At 39.6% G+C, this 15264-nt stretch overlaps 1 protein-coding gene across 4 annotated transcripts in view; it reads right to left on the bottom strand.

Moving 5' to 3' along the window:
• Positions 1-14297, bottom strand: part of CCDC150 (coiled-coil domain containing 150) — a 100643-nt gene extending 86346 nt beyond the window's left edge. For 3 of the 4 annotated variants that reach the window (XR_006296897.1, XM_043577371.1, XM_043577373.1), the window contains exons 1-5: positions 14107-14297; positions 6571-6734; positions 3183-3403; positions 2131-2309; positions 235-303 (exon numbers count right to left, since the gene is read on the bottom strand). Coding sequence is in view for 3 of the 4 variants with exons in the window: in XM_043577371.1 (XP_043433306.1) it covers positions 235-303; positions 2131-2309; positions 3183-3403; positions 6571-6734; positions 14107-14118 (645 nt within the window). In the remaining variant the exon portion in view is untranslated. Of the gene's footprint in view, positions 1-234; positions 304-2130; positions 2310-3182; positions 3404-6570; positions 6735-14106 lie in introns of those variants that run through there. The other variant, XM_043577374.1, reaches the window with a different exon arrangement.
• Positions 14298-15264: the final 967 nt, after the last annotated feature.

Here is a 15264-nt window from a genome sequence, read left to right as displayed (position 1 = left end):
GTTCACAGAGCACTTATTGTATTTCTGGTTGTATGACCATATTGAGGCAAAAAGAATTCTTAGTGTCAAATAAGGGCAGCCACTTTCATTTGAATTTCACGTGGTATATTTTAAAAGTCTTCCTACTACATAGTAACATTTTCTTTTTCAAAGTTTTTCATTTTTTCTACTTTCTTGACGTCCTCTTAGTAATTCCAACGCCCCCTCCACCCGCTAGCATCTTTTCTATCTTACCTCTTGAATTCTCAGGTTCATTTTACGTTTTGTGGTCTTCAGTTCCTCTTCAATAATGGCTGCATTCTTCTAAAAGTACAAAGAGAAAAGGTTCTAAACAATCTGAAATGACAGAAACTGTCTATAGGCACATCAGTTTAAATCTAGACTCTTTTCTAACAACCTATAAATGCTATTCTGAATATGGTTATAAATACCTATTTTGTGTCTGAAGTAATTATGGTGAGATATCTAAAAAGAAGGTTATTTGATTACTTTGATTCATGACTTCTTTCATTTTCCCTTTTAGACCAAAGAAGTGATTAACTTCTTAAAGTGAACTTCGCATTCACTTTACACATAACACTCAATAATGAGAAAACCTGGTATAATTGATAGAACTCTTCCTTACAGGGTATATTCCTTTTGCTTTTTTTTCAAGTATTCTATTTCTTCTAGCCTCAAATATTATCCATGCTTAGGAACTGAGAATCAAAAACACAGCTTTCAGGGGTGCCTGGGTGGCTCAGTTGGTTAAGCATCTGCCTTCAGCTCAGGTCATGATTTCACAATTCAAGAGTTCAAGCCCCATATTGGGTTCCCTGCTGTCCATGCAGAGCCTGCTTCAAATCCTTTGTCCCCCACTCTCTGCTCCTCTCCTGCTTGCACACATGTGTTCTCTCTCTCTCAAAAATAAATAAGACAACAACAAAAACAAACACAGCTTTCACTATTTATTCTCTTTTACATCACTATTAATGGCACCACAATCCAACATGTAAAACCTCAGTCATCTTTGCCTTCTTTCCTACTCTCCGCTCCTGTCCAACACCATATTCTAGTGTTATCTTTGTTCACAGTATCTTTCACAGTATCTTTCTTTTCAAAATGCCACAACCTTAAGTCAGACCTAATAAGGCTTATGCCCCAAATCATACAATGGACTCCTAACTGGTTTCCCAAAACTCTACACTACTGGTCAGATTAGTTTGCCTGTTTTTGATATGTTTCTTCCTTATCAAAAATGTTAATCACCCTCCATAGGATCAAGCCCAACTATTGATTATTTTTGATTTTGAAATCCTCCATGTGATCTCTAACTAAGTTCCAATTTATTTGCCCCAAACAAATCCTCACTGCTGTCAGCCTAGTTTGTGCATTTCCTCTAACTGTACCAGTGGAAAGATCTAACTTCAAACCTGGGTTAACAGTAAGAAGACAAGGAAGTGTGATCTTAGAGAAAATGAATTCTCTCTGGGCCCCAATACTTTTATTACTAAAATGGGGACAATAATATCCTATGTCATGTGTGTTTTTTTTTTAATTAAACACAATAACATATTTACCATCTATGATACTGCGCAGCCCTAGGAGGTTAAACAAAATTGTTAGTTTATTATCCTACTCTATATGCTTTCCTGCCTCAGTATGTACTCCTTGAAATGTCCTCACCTCTCTATCTTAGCTTCTAAAGGTTCAGCTCATGTCTTATCTCTTTCTTGAAGTTTCCCCTTCTCTACATAGGGCACACTCACCCTCTCAAACCCCCTGAACGTGAAACACTTACTCTTCAATATCCACTGATTGTCCCACACTGCCCTTTATCATTTCCCATGCCCTTATTCTTTCTCTATTTAGTACTTCACATTATTCCTTGTTCTCCCACCTAGCATGTAAGCTCGTTGAAGAGCAGAGACACTACTTCTATCTCTGGACTTTCACTTTCATGTGTATAGGGTAAGGGCTCTATAAATATTACATTACTGATGGCACACAATGGTTTACGTTATCAATGTAGATAACTTTGAAATGTCAAGAATCCTCACATCACCATTTTTAACTCAATTTTATGGATCTGTTGCCTCCTCCAGTTAACAGATAATAGTGAATCTGTATTTCAGAAATCTGGATTCAAACCTTGGTCTCTGAGGCAACCTCCAGGGTAGCAGTCAACCTTTGCACTTCTTCTTGTGCCTTGTCTTCTTCCTCTTTTACATCTCTTAGTTGCTGGCGCAAATTCATCACCTCAAGATGCAACAGCTTCAGGTCCTTGGTATGCTTCTCCTGTATTGCGTTCAGTTGATCCTTCAGAAGAGCTACCCAACAGCAGAGAAGGGTCATTGTGGGGTATAAGCTTAGGAATTCCCTGAGCTTGCACATGGGTTAACAAGGCATAAAGAATTAGAAAGCCATAGGATGTACACACCCAAGTTTGGGTAAACAAGATTAGGTAAATAAGGTTAGGTAATTGGGGCAAAGGCCCCCAGTATAGGATAAAGGTATAGGAATAAGGAAATCTCAGGAGGAAAACATCCAAGATGAGGTAAACAAGATTAGGTATTCAGGCAGAAATGCCCGCCAACTTAGTACAATAGCAGAAAGCTGCTTTCACCTGAAGGAAGGACCAAATTAGGTAAAAAGGTAAATAGGGCTATAGGCCACAGCAGGACAAAGTTGCTCAGAGCGCAGCTAATTAGCAAAAGAAAGGTGCCTTGTTGGCCCTGAGGTAGCATGCTCTGCACTTCTTGTCCCCCAGGCCACTTTAGGCTAACAGAGGTGGGGCCTCATGTCTGCCCCACAGACTTTCCACCCAGCACCAGGATTTTGTTTTGTATTGACCCAAACCCCTAACACCACAAATCTCCAAAATTCCCTTCTCCCCATGCCCGTAAGATAATGTTCACAATTTCATCGTCTCTCTGCACGCCCATCAAGCTTGTAAGCCTTCTGATCCTAATAAAAACTGCAAAAGGACCCTTACTCAGGGCTCTTGTTCCCTCCTGGACATTAGCCTCTCTCGCATTTTTAATCCTGCATACCGCTTTCTTGCTGAACAAGAGAGAACTCCAGACCCAGAGTCTACAACAGGTCATCAAGCATTTGAAAGAAGATCAGGAAAAGAAAAGGATCAAAAACTCATTAAACACCCATATAGGATCAAATTTCTGATGATGCTCTCCTCTCTGTACCTGTTTTCTGTGGATTCAAATCCTTTTCAGTTTGCAGACGAAAGATGTTCATCTTCAAAGACTGGATAAGGCTTTCCAGACGGCACATTCGATTTACCAGAAACTCACAGTTCTTCCACAGAATATCCGTTTTTCCTGAACAAATTACTTCTTTTTGGATAGGACTAATGATGTTCTGGCTCAAAGCCTCTTCTAAACATTTTGGAGCTTCCAATTGGCCTCTGGACAAAGATCCCAATTTAACAATATTATGTAATGCAATGTACTATGATAATCCCAACCATCAGGTCAGTGTAACATTCTACCAAGAATGAAAATTAGATCCTTAGTTAACAAGCATCCATTAGCTTCTCCAAATTTACATTTAGAAGGCACCGTTAGGTATTGAGGATGAGACTATTATCAGATGGATAAAGACCACTGATTTTATAATGGTTGTTTCTCCTTCAGCAAAGTTGCAGGATACAAAATCAATGTACAGAAATCAGTTGCATTCTTATACACTAACAATGAAGCAACGGAAAGACAAATAAAGAAACTGATCCCATTCACAATTGCACCAAGAAGCATAAAATACCTAGGAATAAATCTAACCAAAGATGTAAAGGATCTGTATGCTGAAAACTATAGAAAGCTTATGAAGGAAATTGAAGAAGATTTAAAGAAATGGAAAGACATTCCCTGCTCATGGATTGGAAAAATAAATATTGTCAAAATGTCAATACTACTCAAAGCTATCTACACATTCAATGCAATCCCAATCAAAATTGCACCAGCATTCTTCTCGAAACTAGAACAAGCAATCCTAAAATTCATATGGAACCACAAAAGGCCCCGAATAGCCAAAGGAATTTTGAAGAAGAAGACCAAAGCAGGAGGCATCACAATCCCAGACTTTAGCCTCTACTACAAAGCTGTCATCATCAAGACAGCATGGTATTGGCACCAAAACAGACACATAGACCAATGGAATAGAATAGAAACCCCAGAACTAGACCCACAAACGTATGGCCAACTCATCTTTGACAAAGCAGGAAAGAACATCCAATGGAAAAAAGACAGCCTCTTTAACAAATGGTGCTGGGAGAAGTGGACAGCAACATGCAGAAGGTTGAAACTAGACCACTTTCTCACACCATTCACAAAAATAAACTCAAAATGGATAAAGGACCTAAATGTGAGACAGGAAACCGTCAAAACCTTAGAGGAGAAAGCAGGAAAAGACCTCTCTGACCTCAGCCGTAGCAATCTCTTACTCGACACATCCCCAAAGGCAAGGGAATTAAAAGCAAAAGTGAATTACTGGGACCTTATGAAGATAAAAAGCTTCTGCACAGCAAAGGAAACAACCAACAAAACTAAAAGGCAACCAACGGAATGGGAAAAGATATTCGCAAATGACATATCGGACAAAGGGCTAGTATCCAAAATCTATAAAGAGCTCACCAAACTCCACACCCGAAAAACAAATAACCCAGTGAAGAAATGGGCAGAAAACATGAATAGACACTTCTCTAAAGAAGACATCCGGATGGCCAACAGGCACATGAAAAGATGTTTAGCGTCGCTCCTTATCAGGGAAATACAAATCAAAACCACACTCAGGTATCACCTCACGCCAGTCAGAGTGGCCAAAATGAACAAATCAGGAGACTATAGATGCTGGAGAGGATGTGGAGAAATGGGAACCCTCTTGCACTGTTGGTGGGAATGCAAATTGGTGCAGCCGCTCTGGAAAGCAGTGTGGAGGTTCCTCAGAAAATTAAAAATAGACCTACCCTATGACCCAGCAATAGCACTGCTAGGAATTTATCCAAGGGATACAGGAGTACTGATGCATAGGGCCACTTGTACCCCAATGTTCATAGCAGCACTCTCAACAATAGCCAAATGATGGAAAGAGCCTAAATGTCCATCAACTGATGAATGGATAAAGAAATTGTGGTTTATGTACACAATGGAATATTACGTGGCAATGAGAAAAAATGAAATATGGCCTTTTGTAGCAACGTGGATGGAACTGGAGAGTGTGATGCTAAGTGAAATAAGCCATACAGAGAAAGACAGATACCATATGGTTTCACTCTTATGTGGATCCTGAGAAACTTAACAGGAACCCATGGGGGAGGGGAAGGAAAAAAAAAAAAAAAAAGAGGTTAGAATAGGAGAGAGCCAAAGCATAAGAGACTGTTAAAAACTGAGAACAAACTGAGGGTTGATGGGGGGTGGGAGGGAGGAGAGGGTGGGTGATGGGTATTGAGGAGGGCACCTTTTGGGATGAGCACTGGGTGTTGTATGGAAACCAATTTGTCAATAAATTTCATAAAAAATAAAATAAAATAAAAAAAATAAAAATTATATGAAGCTTAAAAAAATGGTTGTTTCTTTTAATGTAATTTTTTGTAAACTTTTATGTGATACCTAAAACATGATAAATGCTGAATCTATAAACTAAGAATTAATGTTTATTTTTGAGAGACAGAGAAAGAGTGCGAGCAGGGAAGGGGAAGAGAAGGAGAGGGAGACACAATCTGAAGCAGGCTCCAGGCTCTGCGCTGTCAGCACAGAGCCCACACAGGGCTCGAACCCACAAACTGTGAGATCATGACCTGAGCCAAAATCAAGAGTTAGACACTTAACTGACCGAATCACCCAGGTGCCCCTAAACATTCCTACTTTATTCTAACATACTCAACATCTGTACAGATTTAATCTTTAAGTGAAGAATTATTCATTTTTTGGTTGCTGTAATACCAATTATAATTATTTCAGGTTTTCAAGAGAAACACAAAGGAAATATGTACGTAATCTTAAAGAAAATCACACCAGTAAATTTGATATTGGCTGCTAAGTCACCCAGATTCTTCAGGCCATTGATAATCCAACTTCTAATGGCAATATCTTCTTTAGCCATTGGGGAAAAATGGTTTTTAAAGACTTAAAGCCTTTCTTTTAGTTTACAATAAGTCTGGGGAAAGAAAATGAAAACTATTTCAATGGCATGAATCAAGTTTAAATGTTCACCTTAACTAATATCAAAGACTATTTCTGATTTAAAAAATAAGAACCAAGTTTTTTCTAATTATACAAAAAATTCCATGTTTGTTTTCAATCAAGATTTGAAGGTGAACAGGATATCAAAGTTTGTGCACCTAATTAGCACAATTTAAATATTTATTTAGGGTAATAGTGGTAGTACCTCTTACACGATAACAATTATCTTGCAAATATTTTCTAATTAATGTTCAAATGGAAACTGTTTTTTTCTCAATTCTTTCATAAACACCTATTTCATCAGCCAAACCATCTGTAATTCGACTCCTTATTAATAACCAGTGAAGCAAAATTCTTCAACTTACAAAGATCTAGTTCATTTTCCACGTGTTACCTTTTTTCACCAAAGTCCAACATTATTAGGTCATCCCTCAGAGAACTGGTCTGTTCCTCAACTATTCTCATCCTTTGTTGAAGTACCGTGAACGTTTCAGAAGCTGTAGCATTGATGTGGGTTGGAGAGAGGACCTGTCTGGACATTGCAGTTTCCATATGCACCTGAGATTAAAATCACATTATTAGTATAGTAGGTTCTACTATGGTTCAAAACAGTCACTGCCCCTTCTTATGGGAGAATTATACATCCCTGTCCTGTTGAGCTCAGGAACAGCCATGTGTTTTGCTTTGGTCAATTTAATGCAGGTGGAAGCTTTAAGAGCCAACTTGTCTTATTTCATCTCCTTCTTTCTCCCCCTCCATGAGATGGGCAACACCCAGACAGGGCCTGCCTCCTGTGCCAAGATGAAGAAGACATGAAGCAGAGCTATGACCCGTCCGTGACATCCATGGTGAATGGGCAATAAACTTAATGCTGTTATCATCCACTGAGATTGTTGAGTATTTTGTAACAAACTACTAGTCCAATCATCATAATCTAGTCTATCCTATCTGCTACTTTTAGACACACACTAGGACCTATGACTTGGCTGAGGGAATTATCACTCTTTCATTACCATCCACTGTCACTGTAACACATTCCCACCTGGGGCACCTGGGTGGCTCAGTCAGTTAAGCATCTGACCCTTGGGTTTTGGCTCAGGTCATGATCTCACAGTTCATGAGATCAGGCCCCGAGTCTGGCTACGCACTGAAGCACAGAGCCTGCTTGGGATTTTCTCTCTCTCCTTCTCTCTCTACCCCTTCCCATGGCCTCTCTCTCTCTCTCTCAAAATAAATAAATTTAAAAAGGAATAAAACATATTCCAACCAACCTATCAGAAAAAAAATCCTATACTGAGACTTCTGAGTTATTTATTTCTCTCTTGAGAGAGCGTGCACGTGCAAAAGAGAGAATCCACTAGCAGTGCAGAGCCCACCGTAGGACTCAAACTCCCAAAACTGTGAGATCATGACCTGAGCCAAAACCAAGAATTGGACACTTAACCAGCTGAGCCACCCAGGCACCCTCTGAGCAGTTATTATAAAATAAATGTACTAACTACACCAAAGCAGCAATTTTAAAAAATAATCCACAAACTTAACTTCATAGCCTAGCAAAGACTCTTCTATAGCTATTGATATAAAATTTCCAGATTTCTCTCCCCAAATGGTCTAAGAGTAACGAGTAGCAAGACTACTTTTTGAAATGTTAGTAACAAATGAGACAGAATTAACAAAGAAGCAGTCTTAACATATAAGTGAATCATGGACCCAAAGTTCATGACAAGATCATTGATGGAAAGAAACTTTAAGGACATTTTCCTGCAACTCCATCCTGTATAGACATTTCTATAGTAACCAGCCTGTAAACCTTAACCATTACTAGCAATGGTATCCCTACGGAAACATGTTCATAAAGATCCCATTCAGATATTAGGAACACATGTTTTCTCCCCTATTTACTGTATAATTAGATCTCTCCCCCTCACCTCCCAGGCAGTTGAAGTGTCCCAGTCACTGAAGGTCGTATCCATCACTCAAGGCAAGAATTAAAGAAGTGGGAAAACTGATGGCAAGATTTAAGGGGGCAAGAATTATGGTGAGGAGCTATGAAAAGGATGAGCTTCTTGCCAATATAACAGTGCTACAGCCATCAACGACATATCTTCATCCTGAAATAGCTCTCCAATCACTTTTTATCTTCCTCCCAAAGGTCCCAGAGAATGGCCTATTGTCTTTTCCATCTTCCTTTTTTTAAACTTTTGAATATAAACTTTTGAATTTAAACTTTTAGAATAGAATTGAATATATTTAAAGTGGACAATGTGATATTTGATATACATATACATTGTAGAATGGTTACCACGATCAAGATAATTAACACATCACCCCACATAGATAATATAGTGAACTTTGTGTGTTTATGGGGTAACAATGCTTAAGACCCACTCACAACTTTCAACTATACAACAGATCACTATGTTACCATGCTGTACATTAGATCCTCAGAACTTCTTATTTGAAAGGTTACCTACAGAATGGTAGAAAATAATTACATACCACTGATCTGATCAGGCATTAATGTCCATAATATAACTCGATAGCAAAAAAGCAAAGAATCCAAGTAAAAAATGGGCAGAGGACCTAAATAGACATTTCCCCCAAAGACAATGTACAGAGGGCCAATAGATAAATGAAAAGGTGCTCAATATCATTAACCACCAGGGAAGTGCAAATCAAAACCACAATGAGTATCACCTCACACCTATTAGGGTAGCTATTACCAAAAAGACAGCAAATGTTGGTGAAGATTTGGAGAAATGAGAAGCCTTATACACTGCTGGTGGGGATATAAAATAGTACAGTCATTATGGAAAACAGTATGGAAGTTCCTCAAAAAATTTAAAAATAGAACTACCATATGGTCCAGCAATCCCACTCCTTGGTATATATCCAAAGGAATCAAAGACATCATTTTGATGAAGTGGCTGCTCACTCATGTTCAGAGCAGCATTATTCAGAATAGTCAAGATAGAGAAACAACCTACATATCCTTATCTTTCAACAGATAAGTGGATAAAAAATGTGATATATATATATATATATATATATACATATACATGTGGATGTGTGTGGATGTGTATACTTAATAAAATATCATTTGGCTGTAAAAAGAAAGGAAACTCTGCCATTCACAACATGGATTAATCTAGAGGGCATTATGCTAAACTGAGATAAACAAGACAGAGAAAGAAAGATACTTTCTGATATTACTTATATGTGGAATTTAAAAAAAAAAGGCTGAAACAGAATAGAATGGTCTGGAGGGAGGGATAAGGAATGATAAAGGTCAAAGGGTACAAATTTTCTTTTTACTCTTACTTTAGTGCTTCTGACCAGGATTTCTCCCTTTTATCCTCCTCTATGAAATAGAAAGCATTTCTGACACATATAATTTCAATTTTTAAAAAATATTTTCTGTTAACAATCAGTTTAAGAATATGGGGGTAGAGAAGCTCATTATTAACTTCCTTCCATGCTTTCAATTTTTCCTGAAGGGAAAGACAAAGGTACATATAGGTAGTAAAGGGGCCTATGTATATACAAAGATTTGAAGTAAGGTTCATCTATGTTTCTGAAAAAAGCCAGATTTGGAGACTCCTGCTCATGTTACCACAGGAACCAGGATAGTATTTCTCAGGTAATAGAATGAAGAGCCTCCATGAAACTAGGGCTAGGGTTGGGGAAACCACCACTAGTGTGGGGTAGGGAGAAAATGGAACGGTAACAATGGAGAAACACCACATGGATTTACCCTCCATTGCATTTTCTGTCACCTGCTGTCTCTTTACTGTCCACCTAGAGATAAACTAGGCCTGAAGTGAGGAGAAAATGTAAAAGGTGTTTAATAAGGTTTGGGGTAGACATAGTTGGCTCCTTTGTTCTCTCCCTAACAGAAGCTGAAAAGTTCATGTCCCCAGCCTCTCTTGCAACTGGCACACCCATATGACACATTCTGGCCAATGAGGCTTTGGGCACAAAGTTTGCAAGGAGCTTCTGGGAAGGGTTTTGTTTTTGCCATTAAAAAAACTGAAATGATGGCACCTGTCCTTTCTTTCCCCATATGAAGCCCAGAGTTTTGAGAACTCTCTTTCAGTCAGTCATGTAGTACCTCACTTTTAGATATAAATAGCCAGAGATCACCAGCATCTGAGAAACACAAGGAAAAGGCAAGAGAAACTCAGATTAGCCTTTTTTTTTCAAAGCTTGTAACATCCAAACTTCTTATTTAAGAAAAATAAACTTTTTCTTTTGTTTTAAGCACTTTTTTCTGTTGCTTGCAACAAGATATTCCTAATACACAGTAGTCCCAGGCAATAGCTGGTGGAGAAACAAGTAGAAGGAGGCCATAAAAGAAAAGACAAGCAGTGCTGGGAAGTGGGAGGAGGACAACGTCCTTAACAACTTGTTAGGCTGAAGTATCCGGTTATAATACAAAGGATGATCCCTATTTATTTATACCAGAAGCCGAGCACAAAATACTAACACAAACATTAGTCCATTTAGGGGAAAAAATACAGGAAATGGAATACAAGCTTCCCACATATTTTGAATGGGATATAGGTTGCCACCTAAAATTTCTGCATGTAATTGTTGAAAAAAATCACGGTTATGCTGACATGTCCCTAAGGTACCTACATGTATAAAATGCTCACATTTACTTTACAGTATGTAGGCTCTTTCAGACATGAAAACAAAATGGAAAACAATTCAAATTAAATTGCTTCATTTTTTAAAAAAAGAGGAAGTCCATATATGTTTGAGTAAGAATTTGATTTGCATCATCACTCACACCCACTTGATCTACGCTGGAGCTCCTCAGGCTTCCAGAGATGAAAAAAGTAAACAAAAAGGAAGAAATAAACTTGGCCTCTAGACTCTGAGGGGGAAGAGATTTACAGAAAATTCACCCTAAGGAAGGGAAGACTGAGGTGCCTGGGACAAACTGATGGCAGGCAGGGATAAAGCTTCTTAGTGAACATGGCAGTGTTCTTGAAATATTCTTAGTGAATCACTCATGAGCATGATCAAGTCATCCAAGAAGTTGACTAGAAAAGCAAACAAGCCAATCTACCCTTTGGAGATTAAAAAACAGGTGTCAGGATTAGCTGAAAACCATCCCTCCACAAACCTTCCCTACAATAGGAAAGAGAAAAAAAAAAAAAATGTCAAGGTCAGGAAAGCCCAAGGAAGCAATGGTAGATGAATAGCAAGAGGGAGACAGCCTTAATATACACCAGGGAGAGTCCCTGAGTACCTGGCAGCTTGTTAAAGAAAGAGTGAGGTAACTACCTGGGATCCAATAAATCTGTTGAGTTGGGAGACTCTCATTTCACTACAGTTATTCATACCCGTCTGTCTTCCCTTATTTGGCAGGCTCCCACACACAATCCACTGGCCACTTGGCAGATCTTCTGAAGTCATAGCTCAAAAGCTCATAGTCTAAGAACAGTCTTACAAGAAAAGAATATAGCTCCAATTGCTACTATTCTAGCAAAGAGACTATGGCTTGACTTATGTGTGCTTTGCTGCTTTTGAAAAGGTGAAAATATCACTGTAGTCTTGAACCTAAGTCCTGATACTTGATCGTAACAGTAATAAAATCAATGAGATATAAACTTCTAGTTTTTAAAAATGTTCATTCATAGCTACTTTTAAAAATGTATTATCATCAACTTAATTTAGGGAGAGTATTTCTTTTTTTAATAAATGTTTTTTATTTATTTTATTTTTATAACTGTAAATAAGCATATTTTTATTTTTTATAATATAATTTATTGTCAAATTGGTTTCCTACAATACCCAGTGCTCATCCCAAAAGGTGCCCTCCTCAATGCCCATCACCCATTTTCCACTCCAGGGAGAGTATTTCTAAGAAGCTTCTAAGTAGGTTACCTCACTGAAAGGATGGCATGAATAAGACTAATATTATAAGTAATATCCTAGTATAAGCCAGGTGACTGTAAAGGGAATACGTGGGGCTCCTTGGTGGTGAATGCGACTCTTGATCTTGGGGTTGTTAGAGCCCCACATTGGGTGTAGAGATAACTGAAACATAAATTCTTAAAAAAAAAAAATAGGGACACTTGCTTCAGTGGACATAGGCTCCATTCCTACACCTGGCAATAGGTACAACTACATGCTGTCGGTTCTAAAATAACAGGCTAGGGACTTGATGTTATCACAACCGTTGGAAAATAATGTGTTCAGTAATACTGTCTTCATTCACTCATAAAGCCAACAAATATTTCCTGAATGCTACCATGAGCTGGAAACTGTTATAGGCACTGGGAAATACAGTAGTGAACAGACAAAAATCCTTGCCCTCGTGAAGCTTATATTCCAACTGAGGAGCACAGACATTAAGTAAAATACATAGTTTGTTTATTGCTGATAGTGCAATGGAGAAAAATAAAGTAGGAAAGAGGATACGATAAGAGCTGTGGTGCTGGCTTTCATTTTAAACAGACTGATCAAAGAAAGCCTCACTGAGATGATATTCCAGCAAAGACCTGTGAAGGAGGTGGAGGCGTGAGTCATGTAAACATCTCGGGGACAGAGAAGTCCAGAAAGAGTGAACGATGAGTACAAAGATCTTCACAAACAGTAAGGAGGTCAGTCTGGCTGGAGAGGAGTAAGTGAAGTAGAGAACTACAGGAGGTGAGGTCAGAGGGTAATAAAGGGACCAGATCATATTAGGCCTGAAGGGCTATTGGAAAGATTTGGTCTTTACTCTCAGTGACTCTCAGAGCCATTGGAGGGTACAGAGCTGAGGCGTGCTGTGATCTAACTTACTTTAACTGGATCACTCTGGATACCCTCCCACGATGGTAGGAGGACAACCACAGAAGTAGGAAGACCAGTTGGGAAGCTGCTACAGTAATCCAGGCAGGTGGTGCCTGGTGGATAGGACCAGGGTGATAGATAGCAACACAATAGTAAGAAGTGGTCAGAGTCCAACCATATTTTAAAGATTGGTTTTGCTAATGAATTAGATATGAAACATGAGAGCAAGGAAGCAATTGGAAGATGGTGCTGCCATTTATTTAGACAATAGAAGCCCTTCAGAAGAATTAGCTTTAGTCGGAAGATTGAGTTGTTTTGGAAATGTAAAATTTAAAACCGGAAAGACGACCAACACGACTGAACTTGTAGATACAGAGTTCAAGGGAGAGTTGTGGACTGGAGATATAAATTCTTAAATTCTCAACACACATGTAGCGTGTAAAGGCACAAGACTGCCTAACAGAGAACAGAAAGGATTAAGGGACCTAGTCCTGGGTGCTCCAAGACTCACAAGTCAGGGACATGAGGAGTGGGTGGGTGTTCAAGCCAGACTGTGAGCTTCTTCCCAGTAGGGTCAGATTAATCCCTCTCTATCTTCAGAGCCTAGCACAGTGCATGGGACACTGCAGATGGCAAACAAACAGGAAGAAATTTCGGAAAAATTTAACGAACATGTATTTTGTCCAGGCACTGAGGAAACTTCAATGAACGAAAGCCAATTCCTGACACCTGCATTCTAATAAACAGATCAGGGAATATAACCGGTGTTATAATTAATTAATTATAATTAAAAACAAACAAAAACGTCAAAATGGCTTTTCTAGGAACCGATAACCTCCAGCCAAACATAAAGAAAAGGTGGTGTTGGGGCTCATCTGGAGGCCCTCTCTGGTAGCTATCCTCCTTCCCTCAGCTAGAGCCAGGCCAATGCAAACTTTGCTCCTAAACGGTTTTCACTCGCATCAAGCACAGAAGCGCCGTAAATCAGGGTCCCGACGTCCAGAGAACGAGACTAAACTCTGCCAGGGAGGAGAAAGGGCAAAAGGGACAGGTGATGGTGGTCTTATGTGAGCTGCCAGCTCTCCCCCGCGGGCCCAGCACCTCCGTTCCCGGATTAACCGGTCCATGGCACGGTCGCCCTTACCCCACAGTCCATCCGTCCGCCTGTAACTCTGTCTCGCAGCAGGTAGGCGGGTTTCCATGGAACTAAACGCGCTTTAAACCAACCCGCTCCGGCGCGGTAGCTCCTGTACGCAGGCGCATCCGTGGCAGCGCATGCCGGGAATTGCAGTTTTCCCGGCCCAGGAGGGCCCTCCGCCCGGGGCGGGACCCAGGCCGGAATCCGGCGGTGCGTAAGGAACGCTCAGCCCCGTGACCCCGGATGACGACAGGGCTCCATTGTGCTCGCGAGCGAGGCATGCCGGGATATGTAGTTTCCTCCCACTCAACCTCACGGATTGTCCTGTCTACTTTGCAGAATTACTGGTTCTACCTGGGTGAACCGGCGGCACTTAGGTAATTTGGCAAACATACCCTGTAACAGGAGAAATCCATGATTAGAAAATGATTTTAGTTTTAGGAGGACTAAAGTAACAAGTAACTTCTGAACGATAAGAAAATACAACAGACTTTGTTAATGAGCATTAAAAAAATGTTAAAAATACAAACACAAACATTCTTCTCTCGAAGGAAAACCCAAGGGCCTCTTCATCCTCGTCCATGGCCAGACGGAGAGTAAAAGTCATGTTTTCTGTTCGCTTGTCTTTTGTTTCATCAGCATAATCTATTTCTTGCCTTGTCAACCGGGAAGTGAATAGGTATTTCTAAATAGGGCTATAAATAGCTAAGAAAGAAGAAAGATTTGAAAATAATACTGCAGCCGTTTTAGAGTTGTTTTGCTGTAAGACTGGGAACTCACACTTGACGAGAAGCCTCTAGTGAAAAGACAACATGGCTTTGCATTTAGGTAGCTGAAGAGAACACCTGTTACCACCATCAGGGCAATTAAGGCGTTTCTCTTATCTCCTTGGGGGCGCAGCTGAGAATAACTTTAGCCCTCAAATGAATGCAGTCAAATTCCAGATGAGTCCTCATTTGCTAAGCAAGTGCCTGACTGAAATGATCTGGCTATTTTGATAATTCTGATAGCCAAGCTTCAACATGAGATAGAAAGAATGTCTATCAAACCACAGCTGTAAGATGTATTCATTAAACTGTGAGCCCGTCTGGTAAAAGAGAAATGAGCCCTGCATACATTATTCAGGTGGAGGGACCAAATAAAGCTTTTAATAGGAAAAGTGGG

Source organism: Prionailurus bengalensis, chromosome C1, assembly GCF_016509475.1.
Source record: "Prionailurus bengalensis isolate Pbe53 chromosome C1, Fcat_Pben_1.1_paternal_pri, whole genome shotgun sequence".
Taxonomy (NCBI): domain Eukaryota; kingdom Metazoa; phylum Chordata; class Mammalia; order Carnivora; family Felidae; genus Prionailurus; species Prionailurus bengalensis.
Note: the sequence above shows the minus strand (reverse complement) of the source record. Positions and strands in the feature narration are given on the sequence as shown.